Genomic DNA, 27,347 nt, shown 5'->3' with positions numbered 1-27,347 from the left:
TGGGAATTAGTCTTCGGCATATGTCAAGCTTCTCTCAATAAGGCACTCAAAAGTAGGGCTAAGCTATCCACCAAGAATGAGGGAGGTGGAAAGTCAAATGTGTCGATTTCAAACTTGAGCATGTGTGCACGGGGGAGGGGGTTTGAAACTCTTTCTGCTGCCTTGTCTCCCACATGGAGATTAGTGGATGGAATTATTACATGTTTAAAATTACAGAAGGCCTTTTCTTGTTTGACCTGCTGCCCAGGATGGCTGATAAGTCAGGCGACCTCAGCAGAATGAATTTTCACATCTACCTGCATCTCAGCTAGAAATCTCTCTGTTCCATCCCCGGCGCAGTCTACAGTCTTAGCAGACAAGGAGAGCATCAATGAAACATGAAAAAAAAAAATCTGACTCACTCTGCTGAATTCTTTGTCAAAGGCGGCTAAAGATCCAGAAGTTACAGCATGCTGCACATTGCTGGACAATCTGGACAACCCCTTCCAAACCAGGCTGGCAAGTCATCTTTTTCTAATACTGTCCAGGCTGTACTTGTTTATTCTGAGAACTAAAAAAAAATAGAAATGCCTTTTATCAGTGTCAAATTCACTCCCTTGCTATCTACCACTAGGACATTAGACATCAAGGGATGGGGAGAGACTTCCCACTGAACAGATAGGGGTGTTTTAAAGCAATGAGGACACAAATGTAGGGCTGGATGGGACCTCAAGAGGTCACCTAATCCATCCCCTTGCACTAAGACAGGCTTAAGTATACCTAGACCATCTCTGACAGGTGTTTGTCTAACCTATTCTTACAAAAGCATGACTGGGATTCCAGATCTCCCAAGGTAACCTGTTCCCATGCTTAACTATCCTTAGAGTTAGGAAAAATGTCCTGATATCTAACCTAAATCATGAGTCAGACCAGCAAAAGATTTCTAAAAATAAAGTTTGAGTTCTTTTTCTTGGCCTTCTGTTTGAGCCTTTCCCACAAGGGCTAGAAACGTCTAACATCAAAGCTTCTCATGCAATACATGATTCCAGGAGCTGTGCCTTCAAGAAAAAACACCAAATGTCATGACAGCTGGCAACTCTGCTATGGCAATTGTTAAGTTCTATAAGTCTTTAAGAGTGATCATTCACTGTAGTACAGTATCCACTAAATGTATTGCGTGGACAGACCTTTCCAGTAGGTTGCCAAAGTCCAATTGCATCTTCCCACTCCCTCTGCTAAACTGAAGTTTTTCCTTTCGTTATAGCATTTACTCTAAGTTCAGCAGCTATTAAGATACAAATACTGTGGCCCTCTATATGGCTCTCATTTCAGTCTAGCACAAAGACAAAGCCCATTTCTTTACCTACACAATCATGGATGTGATTTGATAGTCAACTAGAACCATTGATAGGTCCTCTTCATGCAGTCACAAGATAATCTCCATTATAGAAAACATACAGTTGCTACTGTATTCAATAAAATGGTACTTCCGAGTTCTAGATAGTCATGCAAGTTACAGTTTAACCTGTGTAAACTACCACCTGTTTTGTCCAGTAAGACTGGAAAATCCCCACTCACATGACTCTGCTTGTCTAACAAAAGCAATCCAAAATAAGCAACACCAAGTTAGCTTTAACTGATGTGCAATTTAGTACAAGCAAAAGCTTCCTTTCTAGCCACAGGGAACAATACATTTGTAGTTTATTCTCAACCTCAAAAGCATTCAAAGCAGTAGCAGTGTGATGCAAGTTATCAAGCAACGCCTCTTCCCAACGCAGAAGACTGAACTTGGTACAAGTAGCCTTTGGTGTTTGCCAGGTAGCACAAATCAAGCCTGAAAAGGTTCATAGTTGCTTCTCCTTCACTGATGGGGTCTTACTCATTTCCTGTATGTCAAACCACCATTGTAGTTTTCCTGCTCTTGTGCAAGAAGCCCTTCACACTGGGTCCCCTCCACCACAATCGTTTCTCAGGTTGAGCGCTGCATATTAAGTAGCTTATGCTCAAAATTTTCTATTCTTGAAGATAACAGCTGTGGAAGGCAACCGTCCTCTAGATAAGGTAAGTCTTAGACAAAAATTGATCTCAAACAAGCAAGCACTGCAGAGACGTCACTGCAATCTCTCTCTACTATTGCTACAAAACAGCATGAAGGCCATTTCAATAAACCTAAATCCCCATTCTGTGCTGATATCAAAAAGGCTGAAGACAAATAAGTGCTCCATTAAAAGCGTCATATCAACTGATGCTTGTTTAATAGGAAAGGACAAAATTAGGAACTAAAGAAACCAAAAATACTGGGAAATAAAGAGTTAGACAGCTTCCTTTGAACTTTGCAGTGTTGTATCTGTGTCAGTCCCAGGATATTAGAGACAAGGTGAGTGAAGTAACATTTCATTGGACCAGCTTCTGTTGAGAGAGCTTCTCTCACCAACAGAAGTTGGTCCAGTGAAACATTACCTCACACACCTTGTCTCCCTTCAACTAGTCAGTCAAACTTTCAATTTGCATCACTTAAACTCAAGATTCTCATTTATGTAATTGAGTTAATACTCTTATAATATTAGAGCTAACTAATCAACTGAACTATTTACACACTTCCTGGTTGGAATGGGTTTTGGAGTTAAAGTGTAGAGTAAAATCTGAAGGGTGAACCTACAGAAGCTTTTATCAAAATAGTTTTACTTCCTGCATCCAAGGAAACAAAAACCACATCTAGTTTTATATGCATTTAATAGTTTACCAATTGGTACAATAAGATTTTTTTTAATATGCAGAAAACATGAATAAATTTTGTTTTACACAGTCTGAGAGCAACAAATCTTACTGTAAAACACAGAGCAGTATTATATACATTCCTTTACTGATTTTTTTTTATTATTGTGTCATCTTCAGTTAACGCCTACAGTTTGGGAACGGTTTTCTCCAACTGCAACCTCTACATTGTTCTTATGAAAAAAAGTTGATGTTTGCCTTCATGTCAATGTCAGGATCAAATTCTAAACTTGAAGATTTCACTAACTTATCTTCAGATTGAACTGGGGGAAGCCTGAAGGATAGGTAGGACAAGAAAGCAGCTACTTACATGACACAGTGGAAAGATTAAAAGGCCAGTTAAATCCAGTCGTGACTTGTAAATCCAGCTCCCTTCCCCCATCCCCCAAGCGTTCTTCCCTACCATTTTTTACATGTCGTTTTCCCTCCACTCTTGGAGATTATTCTTTGTAGTAACTAGGTTTCTTTGTAATACACTGGACTTTATGTACAGCTGGACAGAGAATGAGCAGTTTAAGTGCCTTTTTTCCTTCATTCAGTTCAGCAATTTTTACTCTTCAAATTGTTAAAGGATTATCAAGCCACCATGGTCAACCAAAAAAAAAAGTCTATATTTTTCCTTTTAAATAGCTTTTATGGGGAACAGAAGCTATTTAAGAGTGTTATTACCAGGCAGTTCACAAAAACAGGAGGAGGCAAACAGAAGAAGCAGGGTACTGACAGTATAAGTAGACGGCTTGGTGAGTCTATAGCCAAAGCTTTCAAACCACTACAGTGCTCCACAGCCCTTGGAGAACTTGCTAGCAACTAGTTTTGCTTTGTTTTTTTTCCTTTTTAATTCGTGCCCTGGGCACATCATTGGTCACACCATACACAAAAGCAGGACGGCTTTTTAATCTTCTAAAGTGCAAGATGCTATAAAACATCAACTTTCAGATTATGTCTAAACCATAATAAATTTTGCACTTTCAAGAATGCATCTAGGATTACCTGGGCACATGAAGTTAGTGTGGCACTGGAATGTCTGTCCTCATTTGTTTGAGCAAAGAATTCATATTTGTCTATTTGGGAATGTAGTACTACATGTTTTCTTTTAAAAACGCCAATTTTAGTAAGGAAAGTGACAAAGCAGCAGTGAACCTCTAAACCCTCCAATAAATTCCTTTTACAATCCAAACCAGTAACCTCATCATTGTACTTATCACAGGAAAGGCACAGGATTAGACAGTTGACAGAAAACATTGAAAAGAGTGAAAAAAGATCAACACAGTGTAATATCAAGGGGCTACGCTGCAGGAAACCCTCAGAAACCCAACTCCTGTGTTGTAGCTTTCACTTTTTGTCTAAAAACAGGGCTTTAACTTTTGATCCATTTTAGGACCATCCCTGAGATTATTCACTGCTTATTAAAGGAGAAGATTGCAAATTAAGTTGTTGCAAGTTTAAATACTCAGCAGGGTGTTTCACTTTCTCAATCAAATAAAATGCTGCTTGCAAAACTTTAGTTCCTCTTTGTCCCTGTAAATCACTGCATGCTACAGGGGGAAAAAATGCAGTGCACAATTTCCACATAATAGGTACCTTGAAGTTTCTCATTCATGTTTATGAATTATGTACACGTGTGGGGTTTACTTTACCCTTAAATAACTGAAGTTGCTAGATCCTATCAGGAATTAAAATGCAGTACTACTTTACAGTTGCAGATGTATAAAGAAATTTTAAAATGCACCATCTCTGTGTATTTGGAATTCTCAAAATAGGACAAATAAATAGCAGCAAGTTTTTCCAGTTGAAACAGCTTACGCAAAAACAAAGACTTCAAATTTGTGTACGTTTTACTGTGGAAAACATCATCATGAATGATGTAAACCACTAGATTTAAGGAATTAACCTCCATCTTCATCTGCTTTCAAAATACATTAACACAGTTTCCTTCCCTACACTAGAGGCACGTTTATGCAAGGAAACGATAGCAGAATCCAGCTCCTCTGGTGGTTTTATGTGACTGTAGGAAATTAATCTTACCACTCACCATTTTCTCCTTATTGTGTGTACACCCTCCAATCCAATGCTTTCCATTGAATCATTTCTTTAAAAAGGGACAGTTTTAAAAGCCATGTAAACAAAATGAATAAAACAATGCACAGAATAAATTCACCTATTAAAATGTCAGACTGGTAACTTCATTATATTGCAAATGTTAAAGTGGATTTTTAAAAAGACCTGGTTAGATAAGCAATGGATTTCTTAATTATCTACAATGGAATTTGTCACAAAAATGCTGATTAAAATATTCATTTGATATTTTCATTCACTTCGGATCAAAATATGCAATTTTAGGGATATGCAAATTAAAACTTCTACCAGAAATGGGTTACTAATTACCAAATCAGACTACGATTTTGTTTTGTTTTTAACATTTACTTGATAGTTTCATTCCCACACTTGGGCAGCTCCTTATAACGCTATAAATGTGAAAATTATTTTTAGAAGCTTGTATCAAAATCTGTAATGGAGTCAGTCCATCACTCTACAATCTGATCCATTTTAGTGCTTTACTGAAAGAATTTGCATACTGTACCCGAAGATCTTTCTTACACAGACCACAGTAAATTTTGATGCAAGCTATGTTAAAAAACTTATGTTTTATATTACCTCACATTTCAGAAGGGCTTGAGGGGGCACTGATGAACCACTGTATTCCCCCAGCTTCCCACACAGAATACAGAGAGAGCGTCCTTTGATATTGAGTAATGGGCATTGCACACAAGCCATGTCAAAACCAAAACAGTAAACTGCTACCACAACGTAGTCACTGCAGAGATCAAGCTCTAGTTGGAAAATCAAATCATTAAGTTCTACTAGGAAGGAGGACGCCTCTTGGAAGTATGTCTAACAAGGAAAGCATTAAGCTTAAAAAAGTTTTACATATAGCTTAACCACTGAATGACCAAATAAAATAAATATATCACATCAGCTGCTACTAAGATGTGTTCTCTTATTTCAGATTTACAAGTTAATTTGTTTATATAAATACACCACCCTTTGCGAGACAGGAGGCCAAAACAAATGTATTCTATTGATTTGGCAAATGTGTCATGACAAAAATCCCAAAGTTTAATTAATTCCCATTAATTACATATAAGGTTCAGAAGATTCTGAATTGCAGCCTTATTATCTAGTATCCTTAGAGAAGGTTTATTAAGCACACTTAAGTGATGTTATATAGATACACATTTCTGAAAGAGCCCTACAAAACTTTTCCCAAATGAGGTCACCAATTCAGGCACCAACAGACAGCAGAAAGAAAAACAGGTATAATTATACAACATAGAACGACACCGTCAGCTATTCAGTTAAGTGCCCTATTTCAGTTATCCAACTTCTGCCTTCTTAGGTCTGATGTGACCAATGCCAGCCCATGTTCTTAAACCTATGGTACTTCTAGACAACGTATGTAAATTTACAGTATACAATTTGGATTCACCATGCATGAATACTTTGTGTGTAACATTTAATAAGCTCAATCTACATCCAGAATAATTTACATGAAAGGACAATATTTATTTAAACAGAGCTCAATGGATAACCATGGTATCTGAGTGCATCCAGAGGAAAAGGGGGTCAAATGTGACTTCAATCAACGGCACTCCCACACTTTTACTGTTTGATCTACGCTGCCAGTAACCACATATGGTGCTGTCTTGTGGAAATCTGTGAGAAAGAGAAACTCTTATTAAATGAATGCAACAATTTATAGTGTTCCCCCCCCCCTTCAAAAATATCTTTTCCCCCCTGAAAAAAGACACAACAATGCTATAAAGATCAAGGAGAGTCAGCATGCAAGGTCGTTGGGGCAGGGACCATCTTTTGTTGTGCCAGGCACTGTACAAACACAACCGAGTCAGGGCCCATGACAAAACAGTATTGCAACAGAAAACCATAAGCAGCCTAAGCAGCGTTCCCTAGAGTGATGATGGTAGTCAGAATTACCAATGCAAGTGTTAAAACTCCCTAGCCCAGGATGTTACTGGAAGGGCGAAGTTAAAAGACCTTGCAACATAATTTCAACAAAAAGCATACTCCGAATATTCTAAAAAGGGTGCAGATCTCAGCTTTCCTCTGGAGTTCTGCTCAGGGAACTATGTTCTGAATCTGAGCCACAAAGGTCCCGAATAAGATGAGCACTCCCTCCCCAGTGATTGTTCAGCTAGAAGAACGCTGGTGTTCTCAGTTCCCTCAAGGAAAAACTCTCCCCTTTCATACTGAAGTGTTTGGATCTTATTAACATTTAAATCATAAGTTCTGTGGGGCAGGAAAAAAAGTCTTTCTAAAAAAAAAAGTTGTGTAAATGTATGGCTGTATCAAGTTTGTAGCATAACTTAATGTGTACTAATAGTCAGATTGCTATCAATTGGAAGTAGGCTCAGGTCTTTCATCCTTTGGATACAAATTGAAGACACCATTAAGTAACTTCATACAGATCAAAGTGTTTGACTTTGAACATCAGCATATACCATGGTTTTATTCCTGGAGTAGACAGATTTAGTACTGACCAGAAATGGGGGGTGGGTGTGTGTGTGTGTGTGTGTGTGTGTGTGTGTGTGTGTATTTCACAGGCTTTAAAAGGGGACTGCTTTTCAGGGGAATCTGAGAGGCATTATAAATCCTGTAATCAACTTCTGATCAGATCAATTAGTGGACAATATGTATTGGGAGGGCTAAGTGAAGACTTCATCACTGAAAAATTAAGAAACATTAATAATCTTTAAAAAGCGGGTGCTGTAAGATTTCAAATGTATATAACATTAACAACTTGATGTTATCTAACCCTCATCTTTTCTTTACTTCCCTATTAACTTTACTCTTTTTAGCAGTAAAACCCTAGGGCATATAGAAAGCCTGACAAGTGCTAATTGTGATAAACACACAAATACTTAGTGGCCTAAGTTTCAGGCCTATCACTACCTTGACACAGAGGGTTTAAAAGAACCTAAAAAATTCTAAGGACTGCAGAAAAACCACCACAGCTAGAGTTAAGAGATTCTATGGTAAATCCAGCATTGTTCGTGTCTGGATAGTATTTTAAACTTTTTTGGGGAAGAAGATTGAAAAGCTAATAAAGCCAATTAGCACAAAACAAGAGCGCACACGCACACAATGTAAAGTATTTAAAGGGACAGCTATTTTTAATACACTGTACACACAATCCCCATCCACACATACTGGTAAAATGTTTCAGACCGACAACATTGCAAGTTAAAGCACTTCTCCAAACCTTCTTCAACCCTATTCGAAGGGAATCTAAGTGGCTTGGAGGCTAGAATATGTACACGTCTCTGGCTTGTTTGCTGAAACTCAATCAATGCATGTGGAGGTTTTTGATGGAATCATTATCCACTAAAAACTTGTTTGATAATACATAAGCTAATGGCCATCAAATAGTAACTTTTAGTCAACCATCAGTCTAAGAGGAATGTGAACCAGTGACACACTAAGCATACATTAGGGTTTGTTTTAAATATAAGTGGTTGACTAACCTTACAAAAATCTTGAATAGCAAAAGTCTTTTCTACCAGATTTTCTCCCTGTAATATTGTATTGCTGATGTACCTTAAAATTAAACACAGTCTTTTGGAACAGATTTTGTGCATTACTGACGGCAGCACTGCTTAGTGAACAGTGCATGAACTGCAAGTACAGAAGCAGTTCAGATGGGTGCCAAAAGGCCTTACATTTAAGCAGACTATTACTGTTATTTCTCTCAGTACTGTATTTAAGTCTTCGGGGTGGATATTTCTGGCCTAGAATGCAAGGAGTGAAAGTACAGAAAGTTGGTAGTTTTGGTTTGGTGTTCTGCAGTAAGCATTGTAGAACAATACATACCCAAAGAGGTAACAAAGTGTTCGTGCGCATTAAGGGTTTTCATACATCGTTTGTTCTTGTAGTCCCAGACACGGAGGGTCTTGTCATCAGCACAGCTCAAAATAAATTTTCCTCCAGAATGGAACAGAACGCCACGTACCCAGTTATCATGGCCCACCTTATGAACAAGCAGATAAGAAAGTTCTTACATTCTCTCTAGACCTGCTTAAAAGTATTTCAGCTGTGTCTCATTAGCAAGATTATGTCAATATGGAATAAAACTATTTCTTCATCACAGAATGCTAGTCTATTTTCTTAAAACCCATCCAACATTCGTCTGTCCTACAAAAAACAGCCCTTGTGTCTTCAGTGTTGGATATTTACACCAATTTTCATCCCAGCCTTGATAAGTGTTGCAACCGCAGCCCAAACACCGCAACACACTTGATTTCACTTTTGAATTTGCTGGGTCTCACATTTACGTAGGGCAAAATTTAGACAAAACTTTAAGTTTAGTTTCAGAAGGTGAATCAAGATACCCAACCACACAATAGTACTCCAGAACCTATGCTTCTTTCACCAAGAGCAGCATTGTATTTTATTTCTTAATTATCCTAACAAAAACCAAATACTGATGCTATTATGTTGTATATTTTGTGTTAATGTGCTTTATTTTGTTGTACCTAGCATTGCAGAAGCTTTCTAAAGGAAGAGAGGTGGCCTATAAGTTTCAAATTCACATTTAGGATCATTCATTTGGTTACTGACTAAAGTAATATTATGTCTGCAGTACAGAAAAAAACCTTACAAGTGTCATAAGGCACATGCCAGTGCTAATATCCCACATCTTAATGGTCTTGTCTCTGGATCCAGACAGTAGGAAAGGCCCAGGCTTACCACTCTTCTTAGTCTATGGAAACAAGCAGACTTTTAGATTATGGTATTTTCCATAAAAGAAAAAATATGTAGAGACCTCTCAAATGACACCCCTAATTTGAGTGATATTTCTAATTAAGTGGAAACTGGATTGTTGTCTGACAAGGTTAAGGCTACTAAGCACATTCTACCAAACTAAAATAAAAAGTTCATCAGGATTTTGTTATTAACATTAACAAAGAAAAGCACAAGCACTGAACTATTATATGAAAGCTGCAGCAAGAAATGTAACTGAAAGTCTCCCCCTCCCCTCCCCCACAGCGACCCAAACCAAGTTTTCGTTAGAACACTTAATAATGGTGCCCTTCTTCTTAACTTAGTAAGACTGAGTCTTCTCATTTCACATGCTGGTGGATATAGCCTGTGGCTTCCTCGGATCAAGTTCCAGTAGCAGTCCAATAATTAAACAGCAAAAAGGGAATCCAAACATGTTCAATAGGAACATTAGGCCATCAAGACGTACCCTTCCTGTATTCCGAATCTTCATATAATCAATTAATAGAGAGAGTAATACTATTTGGAAACCCTTACTCTGTGTGAATTTCCATTAGCCCCAATCCCAAATATCAATGCAATATTCGGTTGTTAGCTGCACAGCTGAAAGACATTGCAGTCCTAATGCATCTGCTTGCTTCTTTTTCAAACTAGACTGTCAGACTGTATGTAGTTAATGAATCCAGAAGAGGGCAGGAGAGAGTACTACTTTAGGTAACTAATTTCCTCTTGCCATGGTAGTTAACATTTGGAAATTACTTCAAAAATTAGTACATTAAGTGTTTTTAAAAAAAGTGAATAAAATCATCTTGACTGACATTTGTCCAAACCTGTCATTCTAACAAGTTACTATATAGCTGACATTGGTCTATTGCTTCTTTTATTTCACCTAAATAAAAAGGAACTTCCAACAGCTGCAGAACTGTCCACAGAGCGAACAGTCACATTTTATGTCATCCTTAAAAGGGATTTGTACAAATTCTGAACAAACCTTTCTTACTTTGGGCATATGGGGGGAGGGAGAGGGGAGAGAGAGAGAGAGAAGAGTGAAGGAAAAAAAGCAAATGGGATTGAGGAATCATTAAAAAGGGATAGAGAATAAGACAGAATATCTTATTGCCCTTATATAATCCATGGTATGCCCACATCTTGAATATTGCATACAGGTGTGGTCCCCTCATCTCAAAAAAGATATACTGGGATTAGAAAAGGTTCAGAAAAGGGCAACTAAAATGATTAGGGGGTTTGGAATGGGTCCCATGTGAGGAGAGATTGAAGAGGCTAGGACTTTTCAGCTTGGAAAAGAGGAGACTAAGGGGGAACATGACAGAGGTATATAAAATCATGAGTGGTGTGGAGAAAATGAAGGAAAAGTTATTTACTTGTTCCCATAATATAAGAACTAGGGGCCACCAAATGAAATTAATGGGTAGCATGTTTAAAACAAATAAAAGAAAGTTCTTCTTCACTCAGCGCAGAGTCAACTTGTGGAACTCCTTGCCTGAGGAGGTTGTGAAGGCTAAGACTATAACAGGGTTTAAAAGAGAACTAGATAAAATCATGGAGGTTAAGTCCATTAATGGCTATTAGCCAGGATAGGTAAGGAATGGTGTCCCTAGCCTCTGTCAGAGGGTGGAGATGGATGGCAGGAGAGAGAGATCACTAGATCATTACCTGTTAAGGTCACTCCCTCTGGGCCACCTGGCATTGGCCACTGTCAGTAGACAGGATACTGGGCTGAATCGACCTTTAGTCTGACCCAGTATGGCCATTCTTATGTTTAATCTCTTGTGTACTAGGACATTCAAATCAAAGCTCAACTCAGATGAAGTCCCCACAAATCCTTTAATAGGCAGCCTGCCTCTTCATTCCAGATTAGTTTTCCCTACCACTTCTCAAATGCCCTTTAGGTGATGAAAGGAACTGCCCTAATGACAAAAACTTACCATCTCTTTTCATGTTCCTTGCAGGTTGGGAAATGAGGTTTCTTAAAATCAGAGCATCTCCCCCTTCTCTCCAAAAGCAGAAGAAACTAGTCTCTCACACACACACACACACACACACACACACACACACACACACCCCCGACCTCCTGATAGTAAGTTCACAGGTAGCTCCTGAATTTACACAAAAAAGTGAATGGCAAGGGCACTAGAACCTGGGAACTTGGTAAGTGACCCTGATAGGAACAATACCCCAAATGTGTTGTCATATATCCCTTGCACCCAATTATAAAAAATTGTTAATAGATTGGGCATTTACTTTTAATACTCCAAAACCTTTAAGTTGTCTTTGTACTGTATTTGCTTTGAACAGGAAGGAAAGAGCTGTACTGTATTTAAGCTTACCTCAGATCCTGTTGCTTCCGATATGGTGGAGTATGAGCTCTCAGGAGCCCAAGAAATGCATTCTACCACATGCTCATGTTCTCGGAGCTCAGCTTTGCATTCCTTTGTTGCTACCACCCAAACACGCACTGTCTGGTCATTAGAACAGCTGGCAATCAGGGTACCATCCTGATTTGGTCGCACCATGCGCACCCATTCTCTGTGCCCCGTGAAAGTCTTCACACAGTAACTATCAAACAAAGGCAAGTTATGAATCAGTCCAAGTCTGCTGCTATAAAAAAAACTGGTGTATGCAGTTTTGTGGTTTAGGGACACAGAGGCTGTCGTTGAAGCGGCTATGACTATAAGGTGGGCTACTGATGAACTGAAGTATCAGTATGCTGGATAAGCAAGATGGAAAAGGCTCTAGAAGAGTTAAAATTCACCGGACAGAAAGGTCACTAGATTAGCAAGAAAAGGCAGCTAAAATAAGCAGACAAGGAAGGAAGGAAGGAAGGAAGGAAGGAAGGAAGGAAGGAAATATGAAAGTAGTAAAACAGCAGGCCTAGAGAAAAACTAGTGCTGAGAAAATTAATCCGGGTAAAATACTAGGCTGTTTTAAAGGACATCTGGGGAGATCTGGAGAGAATACAGAAATACTTCATTGTGTGTTCAGAGCATACAGTTAGGAGCAGGGCAGAGAGAAGCGAAGATTTGTGGGAGGGTGTTACATACTGAGGAATGAAGATGCTGACAGTACAAAGATGGGAAGGGGCTTTTGTCCACACCAAGAATGGCACACCTCTCTGGTAGCTATAAAGGTATAGTCGTTGTGGCTCAAAACTATATAGTAATCTATTGATTATATTCCTATAGTAGACTACAAGCTCACAAGGAGCAAGAGGGGAAAAATCAATATGTGGTTACTGGATCTTTGGGGCCCAGTCACTTTAGCAACCAGTCTCAAGGGACTGACAATCCAAAGGGTATGTAGTGATGACATTCAAGCTATATATAGTACACTTCTTACAAAGGATACACAGTGTTTCCTTTTGGTATGGATGCTTTTTAAACAGAACTATACTTACCCTGTTTGCACTTCCCACATTTTGATAGTTTTATCCCTTGAGGCAGAGACTATGTGATCTCCATTGGGCATGATAGCTACTGAAGAAACATTATGATCATGACCTAAAAACAAATCAAGCTTGTATTTAGTGCTATGACACATAGCATTACAATGCATAAGCAATCCAATATTCAATTCTCTTAAAAATTAAACTACGATGTACTACAACTTTTATGGGAGAATATTAAAACAGAAGCTTATGGGGGTACTTAATGAGCCAAGGAATATTTCAATGCATCTGCCCTAGCATGTCAAGTGTTTCTCTATTGCAGTGTTCAAGCATTAAAATATTAGCCACTCTCCCTTTTGTAATTACTTTTACATACATGGTGCACGTTACAGGGTAACCACTGTTTACAATAAATTCTGCAAATATGATACAGCAACATCATGTTTCTTGGAAAGAAAGCTTTGAAGGACAGTAACTCAAGTGTTCACCAAGTGGGCAAGCACAACACCTGAATGACAATCCTCATTCAGGGGCTTAACACAATTTTAAAGATTAAACATTTCAAGAGTGCCTCATTTTAGGCATTAGTTATAGTACAACACCACAACTGATGGTCTCTCCCCTTATTATCAAATGGTTTAAGGAATGGGATCATGATTGAGTCAGAAAAAAAGTCAGTTCTGGTCCAGGCTTTTCCAGATTCACTGTGACCTTGGATATGTAGTTTCACCATTTGGCTTCATTTCCCCCATCTAGAAGAGGAGAGGATACTACCGTCCATCCCAAGGGTGTTGAGGATTATTGAATGTGTTTTAGGAAGGCTATGTTTTCCATGTAACGAGATAATATTTCAAACATCTGAATAAAAAAGTGTTAATGAATGGAAAGTATTAGTAAATTTTGCTGAAATAATTTTAACACACATCTCACCCAGAAAAAGTGTGTATTGTTTTGACAAGTCCAATTAAACAAACAAAAAAAAACAAAAACACTGACCATATCAACAATTGATATTTGTTCATTCATTTAGAGGTACTTAAACATTTAAGATAAATACAAAATAATTTAAAAAAATGCTGCCTCCAGGTAAGATGTTGGGGCAGAAGTTAGTATTTCTAAAGCTTTGGGTACAATGATTTGAATAATCAAGGCAGCAGTTTAAGAGTATTAATTTAAGCAACCTCCTGTGTAAATATGAAATTCTAGTATTCCCCAAAAATTAGGTTACTAACAAGGAGGTTTTAGTGGCAAATGCATAATGTCTTGCCTACCAGATATCTATGAATAAAACAGGAGAACTCACCGAAGCAAGTTTAAATTCTGCAATATTTAGTTTTTAAACTCCCACTAAAAAAATGTAACCATTTTAGTGGATATTAATCATGCACATCAAGAGTCAGAGGAATGCTAGCTTTTGGTAGATTTTCTGTGCTTCATACTGCTCCAAAGTGATACCCATTTCAAAAAAGGAAAAAGGAAAAGTTTAAACAATGAAATTATGACATATGTAGTGAAGCTATTTCACCCAGACCCATGTTAACTAAAAGAACATGGTTTACAAAAAACAAATACCCCTATATGCTGAACATAAGTACACTGGTTCTGAAATACTGCAGTAACCAACGATCATTAGCATAGCAAGGGGGAAAAAAATAGAGGCAACACCACAGATGACATGTACTTTCTGTGGCCTGCATTCACCTACAGCTGAATGATTCAGTGGTGCTTAAAGAGCAGCTGATGCTTCACTGAAGATTTTGGGCACGAGAACATAAGAACAGCCATCCTGGGTCAGACCAAAGGTCCATCTAGCCCAGTATACTGTCTTCAGACAGTGGCCAATGCCAGGTGACCCAGAGAGAATGAACAGAACAGGTAATCAAGTGATCCATGCCCTGTCACCCATTCCCAGCTTCTGGCAAATCCCTGCCTAATAGCCAAATGATGAAACTATGCTCCATGAACTTATCTAGTTCTTTTTTTAGTCTTGGCCTTCACAACACCTCTGGCAAGGCGTTCCACAGGTTGTGCGTTGTGTAAAAAAATACTTTTGTTTGTTTTAAACTTGCTGCCTATTAATTTCATTTGGTGACCCCTAGTCCTTGTGTTATGAGAAGGAGTAAATGACACTTCCTTAGTTACTTTCTCCACACCAGTCATGATTTTATAGACCTCTCTCATATCCGCCCCCCCCCCCCCGTCGTCTCTTTTCCAAGTTGAAAAGTTCCAGTCTTATTAATCTCGCGTCACATGGCAGCCGTTCCATACCCCGAATCATTTTTGTTGCCTTTTTCTGAACCTTTTCCAATTCCAATACATTTTTTTTGAAATGGGATGACCACATCTGCACGCAGTATTCGAGATGTGGGCCTACCATGGATTTATATAGAGGCAATACGATATTTTCCGTCTTATTATCTATCCCTTTCTTAATAAGGCCAAACGTTCTATCCACTTTTTTGACTGCTGCTGAGAGTGAGTGAGTGTTTTCAGAGAACTATCCACAATGACTCCAAGATCTCCGAGTGGTAACAGCTAATTTAGACCCCATCCTTTTATATGTATAGTTGGGATTATGTTTTCCAATGTGCATTACTTTGCATTTATCAACATTGAATTTCATCTGCCATTTTGTTGCCCAGTCACCCAGATTTGAGAGATCCTTTTGTAGCTCTTTGCAGTCACCTGGGACTTAACTATCTTGAGTACATCTGTATCTGCAAATTTTGCCACCTCACTGTTTACCCCTTTCTCCAAATCATTTATGAATATGTTAAATAGGACTGGGCCCAGTACAGACCTCTGGGGGACACCACTATTTACCTCTCTATTCTGAAAACTGACCATTTATTCCCTATCTTTTAACCAGTTACCAATCCATAAGAGGACTTCCCTCTTATCCCATGACTGTTTACTTAAGAGGCTTTGGTGACGGACCTTGTCAAAGGCTTTCTGAAAATCTAAATACGTTTCATCCACTGGATCCCCCTTGTCCACATGCTTGTTGACCCCCTCAAAGAATTCTGGGAGATTGATGAGGAATTTCTCCTCTTTACAAAAACCATGTTGACTCTTCCCCTAATGATGTTCATTTATGTGTCTTACAGTTTTGTTCTTTACTATAGTTTCAACCAGTTTGCTCTGCACTGAAGTCAAGCTCACCGGCCTGTAACTGCCGGCATCACCTCTGGAGCCGTTTTTAAAAACGGCCGATAGTTCAGTTGATTGTTTCTTTTCTACTAAGAACAAGAGACTTTTCAATACAAACCGTTTCTTTAAACAAAGATCATTACTCTGGCTGATCATTCATTTCTAATACAACAACATCATCATTATCATAAACAAGAGAATTATCTTGAAATGCTGTTGCAGCAGATCAATACTTTTGTTCAGAACTTTCGGAAGACTGCAGGGGTGGCCTTCATAGTCTCCACCCCACACCCACAACCTATACCCTCCCACCAGCTGCCTTTGTAACCTTGAATCGGGTGAGCCTGGAGGCTTTTCACTTTCCTCTGCACCATGGGGCACAGTTTAAACCTGCAAGTGATCTATGTCAAGAGTGACTTCTCTGTAACTTGAAGTCTTTAAATCATGATTTGAGGACTTCAGTAACTTAGCATAGGGGTCTATTACAGGAGTGGGTAGGTGAGGTTCTATGGCCTGCAGTGCGCAGGAGGATCATGATGGCCCCTTCTGAGCCATGCTATGGCTCCTGAAATTCTGACAGACTGGGAAAGTGTTCATCCACCACTGTACAAGGAACCCACAATTTACAGACTATTTATAGATCAAGAGCAGGAAACATGTTAATTCAAAACAAGAAAATGTGGAACAAGAGATTCCCATAAAAGGTAGATTCAGTATACCAAGCAAAATAGCAAAACACACTTATTCTTCCCACATGTACCAAGCTATGTTTTATACCCCATTCTCTTGTGGGATGGTCCCATTTTCTATTGAGCTCTGGACACAGCAAGTACTAAAGCCATCCATCTGCTGTTTCACTGAAACCACCACTACAGATATTTCGTTTCCAGTACCATCTCATATACAGCATATTAGAGATGCTTTTTCAATAGCGATGGGACAGAATACAGTTATGAACAAGGCACTCCAAAAGGTTAAAGGCAACCTTTGGTATTCTGATTACATATCTGTTCTCACATCAGCAGTTTTCTGGATTAAGAAAAAAAATTGATTTCTCTTCATCTTATAGATCACTAAGTCAGCCTCCTTACCATGCATGGTTCTGATGCAGTCAAAGCCCTGGAAATCCCATAGCTTAATGGTCATATCAGCAGAACAGGAGGCCAAGAGCTTGCCACTGTGGTCAAAAGAAATATCCTGCACAGAGTCTGTATGGCCCTTAAGGGTTCGTTCAAAATCGCCCGTCTCATAATCCCACACCTGACAAGTGAACAGAAAATTCATTAACACCAGTTTATCACTCTTCATGTTCTCCAGCTTTACATTTGCACCCCACAGGCCAGTCTGGCACCTTGTTCAATAATTAACATGAGCAGGAGACAAAGGAAGACTGTCCTAGAAAAGCCAAGCAGTGGAGAAAAATAAGGCTGTGCTATATTTGTATGGTTTAATTACATTTAAGTTAATTATATTTAAAGAATAGGTGCACTTCCCAGATTTCAAAATAAATTAATGTAAATGGTCTCTACAATGTGACTAGGAAAAGAGTTTGCTGCATCCCTGAAAAGTCTTGATACAAATTACCTTTAAAAAAAAAGAAAAAAAAAAAAGAAAGGTCACACGAGTGAGTAAAATTCCAATTAGGTAGAAGAGTCCATATAGATATATGCAGAGTCCTTTTCTCTTTCCCACCCACTTCCACAAACGCTTGTCAATGTTCTTCCTTTACACCCTCCCCCTTTCTAAGCGTTATTGTGCCGTTAGTAATTAGATGATGCTAAAGAGCCAAATGATCAACACGCCCGACCAGAGAGCAGTATACGAACTCTGCAATATGCAGCATTTCGGTCAGGTTAGGGAAAAAGATCTGAGGTCACTTCCAAAATTTAATATTAAATAAATAGAATCTTACATCAGCCAGGACACTAGTCAATAGAAATATGAAACATTTGCAGTAAATACTTATCTAATTAAGAGGTGAAAATGAAGTATTCACACTATTACTTGTCAATACTCTATTCAACAAACCATGATGAACATAAACCTACTTCACTCTGAAAGAAAAGCTACTACAGATGTTAATTTCTTTAATGCCATTGGCCTCATCGCAATCCAATTGAGGATTAACTAAATTAAGAGTTTCACTTAACATTTAGAAGCATGAAAACATCTGCGATTCTAAAATCATTAGCCTTATTTAATACCGCAAATAAAATGAGAGGTGATTCTAGTCACAGCTATTATAAGGCTTAATTTCTGATGTGACCTTGTTTCTGAGGCTGCAAAGCATAATTAAGAATAGTCATGGTTTATGCTGGACCTACGAAATATATGGTTTGTAATCTGTCTAGCTCTTCATCACTTCAGCATTACTTGATATGTTAACAAGTGAATGCGCCAGTTTAGAAAAATGACAGATGGTACTATATAGTTTGAATTAAAGATAGCACCCACCAGTTAAATTTCTTCTAATAGAACAGAGTGGAGGATACACAGAGTCTATGAAAAAAAGTTTCCAGTAACATTTAACAAAGGCCTTTAAGAATGCCACTACACAGTTTTAGCTGATCTTATTCGAGAAATAATTCCCTCCCCCCGCAGGAACGGCATGCCTTGGAGCCTGGAAATGTAGGCTCTGCTAGAAGACAGGACCTTGCTCTCTTTTTTTGGGGGGGGGCGCACCGATATACTGGTAATAAGCTAAATGAAACTACCTACCTACCAGACTAATAATTACTACACTATGAGGGACACTATGCTGTTCGGACTCTGTGTAAGGTGGTTCAAAGGAACTGAGTGGCAATTGGGAGTTGTTGTGCACTTTATGCCCGGGGGGAGGTGTGTCGTGAGGGCATGCAGAGTGCATATACAACCCCTGCAGACACTGCTAGTGAAAATGTTCTAAACTCCTATGAGGGGGCAAATGGACACTATAAGTAGAATCTACACGTGCAGTAACTCGAAGAGTGACATTATAACTGGTTAAAACTTGATGCAAAATAATTTCGATTTCAATTTGTTGTATCCTCCATCATGACAGGTTGCTCAATATATTTCTTTACAATATTTGTTACCCAAAAACTCTTTAGGTCAGTATGACACTTTCAACCATTTCCAAAGCAGCATCAGCTCCCCGGTCGTTTTCATGCAAGCATAAATTAAATTAATCTGCAAGCAAATGCTCAAGGAGAAGGTCCTCAAGGATTGTAGCTAAGTAGAAGTACTCGTTTTCATTCCATGAATAAATCAGTTATACAAATATTTCTTTATAATTAGGACACTAAATGGGCAAAGCACATGCCTACCACAAAAGAGTAGTATGAGTGCATTAACATCTGCAACAGGGGCTACAAAGATGTTAATAAAAATCATATTAGAAGTTCTGGAAGACAAAGTGTTTCTATACACACACTATCTTCCATTTCCCACATATGTTTTTAGGTGAATATATGTTGAAAACCAGCATCAACTGGTGGCTGGGTATTACATATGAAGTAGAAGATATCAGTCCTTTGCATTAAAAAATAATGGGGGAGGAGGGAACATTAAAGTTTGGTGTTTATTTAAAATTTTAACCTGCAAAGAAGTCGTTCTTCGATGAATCTTCTGAGATAGAGAAAAGACTCTTTCTCAACATCTCTTTACTCTTAACCCAACCAAACACTTCTATATTCCACATCATCTACCTTAATCTTTGGCTATTCTCCTTCCACAAGAGTGTTTACCTCTTAATCTTCTGCCCAGTCCCTAAATCCATACTTGCGTCTCAACAGCTTTCAAATATTCTTCTGACCCAAGAGAAACCCCCAAAGACGACTTGAAGGCATCAGACTAAAATCTGCTGAATACTACCACACAACAGACTATCAAAGTTATAAGGACTATGAAAGTAGGTAAAACTTGGCTCAGGATTGCATGTGTGTAGGTGGCCTATATCCCTCATTATCTCAAACTGATTTGCTTAGCCCATCATATAACTGTCTATAGCAAGCATTTACCTTTATTGTAGCATCCTCTGAAGCAGAGACCATAACACTGAAAACTGGGTGGAAAATTACTCTTGTGACAGGACTCCTATGTCCACTCAATGCATACTTCTCTGGAGGACGAGGGATCCATTCTTTAGGGTCTCGTTTCTGACCAAGAGGTCCACCTGATGTGAATTCTTCTTTTGCTTCATTTAGCTTAGATTCTAGTTCCATCACCTGAGGTTTATGGGGTTTTTAAAAAAAAAAAAAAAAAAGAGCAATTGTATCTACAATCTTCTACAGCAAGATCTAGCTAATCTGCACTGGTTGTTAAGAAAGCTAAACTTTCTGAATGGCTTTGGATCTATAATATTTTGTTTCTCTCTTCAGTGGAGAGCAAGTTACTGACCTCCAGTAGCTCTGGACCATCCCTAAAATACAATGGAACAAGTTTCCTTGTAAAAGGGTCTGAGTAATACTTGATTTGAACCCAAAAATTTTCCTCATAGGTTTTATGTGGGAAGGGGACTAACATGCAAAGTCATTTAGCTCTACCATACTGGGAAGGTAACTACTTCAAACTGATTGAAAGTAGCCTTTCAAGTTACTGCATTTTGTGAACAGTCTTTTGGCAAACGATTGTCAAAGGTAATTTTACTACTAAAAATGCTCAGACACAGCCCAAGGACCAGTTATCAAGCATGCATACAGGATACCCAAGGGCAAAAATATTAAAAGCTCAGTAAAATCCTAAAACATTAACTACTACATTTGGTAGCCTGTGCTGTTAACATGCTATGATTATTGATGCATTAATACAATATATACCTATGGATGCTCTATTAAGCATGTACAATTTTGTATTGCGTGTTTGCACTAGAACTACTTACTCTAATGTATCAGAACTAAAGGCTTCCCTGCATAGAAGAGCCAAAGAGGACTAGCAGCAGAGCTTTTGCCTTCTTCCCTGCTAAGGAAGCTTTTTGGGGACAACTACTCAGCCTTTGCATTTCCAAAAAGCCTTGGGGCACTCTTTCCTTCCCACCATCTTCACAAAGTGCATCAGAAATCCATGAGATGAAGCAAAGAGACAGATATCCGAGAAACCACTATAGGAGAAGCGTGAATATTTTTGCTGGAGATGAACTGGATAGAAGAACACACATTTCAAGGCTAAATATTCTGCATGTTGGACACTGTTACCTTCCCTAGGATACTTTTAGGAGAACATTTAATAAGCCCACACTTCCTTTGAATGCATATGATAGTTCCTCTTCAATTTCAGTCCACCGAATACTGTTAATTTGCTTTAAAAACTGATTACTCATTTTACACTATGAAAAATTCAAGTCCCCCCCCCCCATTTACCTTCTTTTGTAATCTTATAACAGATGTCCATTTTTTCTCCAAAAGTCCAGCATACTTCTTATCTAACTCTTCATTCTGAAACAGTAATTCAAGAAGTTGTTATAATGCAGTTGTTAAAAGACTAGCCAAAGCATGCCATAATGTTTTCAAGAACATCTAAAACATTCAAATTAAGTAATTTGTGGGAGAAAAGAAGAGGAATCAGTTGATTTTTAATCAACTTAATTCAGTCACCATATGGACATCTTGATCTTTATTTATTTTGAAGACTAATACCATAAATACTTTGGCGGTCTACTTTGGTTACAAAGTAATGGTGATGTTTAGCCAAAGATTTTCTGTGAATCAAATCCACAAAACCCTTCCCATCCACATTATGGTATTCTAGCTATTAAACCTCCAACCCCCCCCCCTCCCTCCCCCATTTCTAGGGCTCGTGAGAGCCTCTCAATTACTACTACTGGGGGAATTCTGTACCACAGCACGTGCACACAATTCATGTCTCCTGCAGATTTTTTTGCTTCCCTGCAGATGACAGGGAAGCAAAAGGAAGCTGCAAGAACAGTGCATTGTTCTGGAGCAGCTGGCAGAGAGGAAAAATCACTGTGGGGTGAGGGGAGAGCCTGGCTCCTACCCTGCGCTGAACCTGCTAGTCCCAGCAGGGCTGGGGGAAGACAAGACTTCCTATTCCCCTACAAGGGAGCAGTGAAACCCGATCAGACCCACTCCCAGAAACCTCCCCCAGTTGCACAAATATTTACACCACACTCTCGCCCCATCGTTCCACAGCTACAAGTGGAAGGGTCACTATAAGGGTATTTGCTCCCCCATCCACCCAACCCCCATGCGTCCAGTTCTCCCCACACCCAGACCCCCACCCCACGAGCCACCCGCACCCAGACCACCCAACACAAGCCTCTCATCCCGTACCAAGGTCCCCCCACCACTAAACCGCTTCACCACTTGGATCCTGCCAGCCTGAGCCTGCTTGCCCCACACCTTGGATCGGGGCAATGGTTAGGCATACGAGACACTCCATCCATCTCGCTTACTATCTTGGTACGCCTAGCGTGGAGGCAAAGGACCCTGGGGCGTTTCTGGGGCAGGCCCAGCCCTTGCGCTGTGCCAAGTCTATGTCGGGAAACAGTGGGGGGCATTGCAGGATCTTGCACCTCCATGAAGCCAGTGGCCTGTGCTTCCCAGTGCATCACGATCACCCACTGCCATGCTAGAGCCTCCACATTTATTTGACAAAATATTCAAAATTTTTATTTTTTGGCACAGAATTCCCTCAGGAGTAGAGTATACAATGAATAGCTGAGAAAACCCTACTTATGATTTGTCCAATTATCTTCCCCACCAACCCCCATCAACTAGAAAAGGAAAGATAGGAAGGGATGTGTTGACTGTGTGAATGGGAGAGTAAGTGTGATCTGGTGATAATTAGGTTTTTCTAGTTACCTAACCTTTTAATCAATCAAAAACTGATTGACCTGCATGTACAACAGCCAAGGAAATATGCTACTACTATGTTTGCACACATAATCAGCTAACTTGAGACATCTGCTGCACTGCTTAAAAGTTTACAACAAGCTGTCAAAAAGCAGGTTTGCATATATATATTATATATATATATATATATATATATATTAATTACACATATATACATACACACTATGGTGGTTTCTTCTTATTTTTAAGCTGATTAATACAACCCCATCTTTGTTGAAAGGCCTTCACATCATACCAATCATGGGGTTCGACCCAAATAGTGATGGGAATAATTTTAGGCATTTCAATGATCTCTCAAACTATATGCTAAAACAGAAAAAGATTTAAATCCTCTATTTCACTAGGTCTAAAAAAGGCATTTCAAGGCCCTTTTTAAAAAGTCTTTGTAGCGTGCACAGTGGTGCATAAGTGTTCCTTCTCTCAAAACAGGAATACACTGGTAACACTGATGTAAAGGTTTCTAAAGATCTTAGTAGTGTAAGAGCACTGCTACATCTGAGGCCTCCTTGAGATTCATCCCAAGGACTGTGGTGCTCATAGAAATGTAGGTCAGGAAGGGACTGACAGGTCATCCAGTTCAGTCCTCTGTATTGAGGCAGAACTAAGTGTTATCTAGCATTTAGACCATCTCTGACAGATGGTTTGTCTCACCTATTCTTAAAACCTCCAATGGCAGATTCCAAAATGTCTCTAAGTAATTTGTTCCAGTTCTTAGCTACCTTTACAGTTAGTAAGTTCTCTATTATCTAACCTAAATTTCCCTTGCTGCAATTTAAGCAGATTACTTCTTGTCCTGTCCATTTGAGGGATTCTACTTTACTCTTTCAAAAATAAAATAAAACAAAAATTAAAAGAAAACCCCACAGATGATCACTACTGGGCTCAGAAATGGACCTTTCCTCTTCCCATTTCTCTTCTCCAATTCTAGGCTTTTCCCTGCACAGCAAACCCTTCTCCAACCTCTCCTCAGAAAAAAAGAATCTGAAATTGAAGTGTGAAGTTTCATTAGGTCTGCTACACCTGGATGAAAAGCCTTCACATTTCCTGAAGTATCCCAGATGTTGAGTTTTCTAAATCCTTGGCCTTACCCAATATGCTCAGAAAGGATAACAGCTTCCTGTCTCAAATCATGCTTCCAGATGCCACTACCATTTGATCCCTGAAAGCTTTGCCCACGATGAGAAATCCAGCTTTTGGCAAGACACACTCCTTGTTCCTTTCTTTTGAAAATACAAACACACAGTTGCCAGAGTGTCCATCCTAATTGGGAAGGGTGTGTCTCACTTGCTGATGAACTGATCTTAAGGCTCTATTTCATTTTGTATGTCTCTAGGAAGACAGGTATCACACCCCATCACGCAGCCTGACATCTGTGGTGATGGTTTGACTTTGGAGAGTTTGCAAAGGCTAACTCTAAAAGACGACTACTAGAGACTCCTATCATCTCTGGAACAAATCTTATGAAGGTTGAGGAGGACACTCAAATCTTTGGAATTCCAATAGCTTTTGCGTTTGAGGTCTAGAGTGTGTTCTTGCCCAGTGCATTAGTTGTGTATAGTCAAACTGCAGGCGCTGAAGTGCTAACCTCAACTTGAGTATTCTGAGACAGTGACTTCACGGGCCATAAAAATGGTTCTATCGATAGAGACAGAACTGGGTGTTGAACAAAGGTCAGTGATGGAGTTGTTGCTGAGCTACTAAGAATCTCTAATTAGGTACAGCAGATTCCTATACTTCTTTTCTAGATGCAAGGGATGGGGGTCAGACAAGCCAGTTGTCCAAACAGAAGAGGGAAAACTTATGACAGGCTACCTACTAATAGACCACCTTTGGAAGAGAGCAGATATCTGCCTGAAGGGGGAAGGATGGGAACTGGAAATGTCTAGGAAACAAAAGTAAACTAGGGAGAAACTTGACAGAAAACAGGAGTGTGGAGGTATGTACTTTAACTATGCAGACATTCATAGAGGTTTCTAGGTTTCAATTATGGAGTTGATGCTTGCCATCTTATAGTTCGTAAGTGATGAAAGTTCAAATCTAAATACATGTCCCCTAACATATTAGGAAAATGCAGCAGCAAATATGCTGCAGAATCTGGGAGAGTTTTGCAGACTGCTCGGATACTGATGAGCAGATCAGTTGCTATCAGATAAAAAAGTCTTCTTTAATGGACAAAATGTTCCAGGAGAGGTGGGGATAAGGACACACAATAACTAGTTGAAGGTGGAAAACTCTGATTGTTACTGATGAAAGCTAACAAGTCTTCCCCCTTAAAAAACTCCAATGGAGTCTAGGTACCAGGTTAAAATCTCATCTGTTCAGTTTGCCACGGGATGAGTTTCAACTCGATCCCTTAGAGATGTACAACCTACAGATGGAAACCTGGAATCAGCCATATGTTCTATATCCTAGCTGGTTTCTACATCAGAAAGAAGGAAAGGAGGAGTAAAGTCTGCTGTATACAGGGGAGGTACTGTCCCTCCGAAGTCTTGGTCTCCTTACAGGAGCTTATTCCTGTTAAAGAAAGTTACAGTAAGACACTATTTGATTCAGAAATCAAGATTTCCATGCCAGAAGCCAAGGCATCCTGTGACTTGCAAAGACACTGGTCAGGAGACAAAAAAAAGTTACACAAAACAGAAGTCATTTGATGAATCAAGCCAATGGATTAAAACACAAACAAAAACGCAGTTTAGGCTTGGAGGATTCTCTACAAATATTCCATTCTAGCTCCTGAAGGTGCATCAGAGAAGTACATTTTGACAAACCTGGCTTCATCATCATTCGGTACCAGGTTATAGTTCTTTTTGAAATTATCACCAAGTCTTAGATACTAGGGCATTGCCTTGATGGCAAAGGTTTTAAGCGGAGTGATAAACAGGATCAATCCTAAGAGCATCTCCCATAAATCATGACAGTCCTTGAAGAGCTTTTTTCATGTGGACATGCCTTTTGCACTGAGCAGTTCTGGAGTCCTGACATTTCCATAAACTTGTATTTTATTCAATATCAAGATGAAGACGTCAAATTAATATTCTGTGTCCAATCTTAGTCTAAGACCCTGGAATTCTTTGCTATTAGATTAAGAGAAAATAAGGGTAACCAAAGTTTAAAGGAATCCGTGTAGAACTGTTTTTTTTGGGTGCAGGAGGGCCATGCCATCAAATAATTCCTTTCCCTCTTCTCGCAAATTGGATAACTCTGGCCTGTTAGCTCTCTGAAGCCTCAATAGGAGCCAGGAGTACCACGAAAACTTTTTTTCCCTGCTAAGTTTTCAGAGACAGACTCCATGAGTGCTTTCCCCAAGCACTTTCCCCCCTTTTAAGGCTCAAGGGCTCAGTCAAGGAGCTCCAACAATGAGCAACTGATCCCATCTTTACAGTTGGATAACTATCTTCCCTACTAAACACCAAGAATACGAGGAAAGGAGGCAAACACACTGAATCCTAATCCTCCCTCTGTGTGTGAGGAGAAGAGCAAGAGAAAGAACCCAGATTCAGGAGGGGCAAAAAAGGCAAGCAGACAAGGGCATCCTGCCTACATTACAGGTTATGTAGCTTCTGTCTCTGGGTCTTGAGATAACCTGAGCTGGAGGAAGAATACAGACTGTGGACAGAGGCGGGGGAGAAGGAAGACTTCAGAGTGTGACATCTTGACATCTCCATATTCATCTCTGTTAAGTAATTAGCATATGTTTTGTACAAAGTATGCCTTGTGAGGTGGTATTCTAAAAGTCTTGATCTGCTAGACATAATATCTTGTTGGATTGTATGTGCTATTGGCATATGCAAGTTATGAAGTTTGACTATGTATGCGTTACTGAAACGTGTGAAACTGAAAACACCCACAAGCAGCCTTTCAGGTACAACAGTAAAGGCCAAACAATGTTAATGGCTTATTGAGGAAATGCACACAAGCACAAGGATTACCCCAGGAACTGTGTACAACAGAAACCTCTCAGAGACAGCACTACACAATGGGAACTGTTTGACCCAGGTCACAGCAAGAGAGCTTTCCAGCAAGTGGGGACAAGATATAAAAGGGGAATAATGACATCATGAGGGGACCTCATTCTCCCTGCAACAACACACCAGGAACACCTGAGGGGCAAGGAATGGACTGTGGGAAGTGGTGGTCCCAGGTTGCCAGCCTGTTTATCACTCAGGATGAGAATTTGCTAATTTATATCCTACCTACCTAGAGTATTAAACTCAGTTTGTGGGCTTTGTTTATTTACTAAGGTAACCTGCTTTGATCTTTTTGCTATCCCTTATAATCACTTAAAATCCATCTTGTGTAGTTAAATCAACTTGTTTTTGCTTATTCTGAAACCAGTTTGTGGAATTCATAACAGGGGGCTCAAAAAGCTGTGCATATCTTCCTCAACATTGAGG

General features: G+C 39.3%; 1 protein-coding gene across 4 annotated transcripts in view; it reads right to left on the bottom strand.

Annotated features, from left to right (window-relative positions):
• Nucleotides 1-2,695: 2,695 nt before the first annotated feature.
• The window catches only part of PAFAH1B1 (platelet activating factor acetylhydrolase 1b regulatory subunit 1), a 64,461-nt gene continuing 39,809 nt past the window's right edge, over nt 2,696-27,347 (bottom strand). For all 4 annotated transcript variants that reach the window (XM_038375543.2, XM_038375544.1, XM_038375545.2 and 1 more), the window contains 8 exons: nt 21,442-21,516; nt 20,104-20,310; nt 17,197-17,365; nt 12,965-13,067; nt 11,898-12,126; nt 9,428-9,529; nt 8,641-8,797; nt 2,696-6,468 (listed from right to left, as the gene is read on the bottom strand). In XM_038375543.2, coding sequence (XP_038231471.1) covers nt 6,395-6,468; nt 8,641-8,797; nt 9,428-9,529; nt 11,898-12,126; nt 12,965-13,067; nt 17,197-17,365; nt 20,104-20,310; nt 21,442-21,516 — 1,116 coding nt within the window. In that variant the 3' untranslated portion in view covers nt 2,696-6,394. The remainder of the gene's footprint in view (nt 6,469-8,640; nt 8,798-9,427; nt 9,530-11,897; nt 12,127-12,964; nt 13,068-17,196; nt 17,366-20,103; nt 20,311-21,441; nt 21,517-27,347) is intronic.

The sequence above is a fragment of the Dermochelys coriacea genome, chromosome 17, assembly GCF_009764565.3.
Source record: "Dermochelys coriacea isolate rDerCor1 chromosome 17, rDerCor1.pri.v4, whole genome shotgun sequence".
Lineage (NCBI taxonomy): Eukaryota > Metazoa > Chordata > Testudines > Dermochelyidae > Dermochelys > Dermochelys coriacea.
Note: the sequence above shows the minus strand (reverse complement) of the source record. Positions and strands in the feature narration are given on the sequence as shown.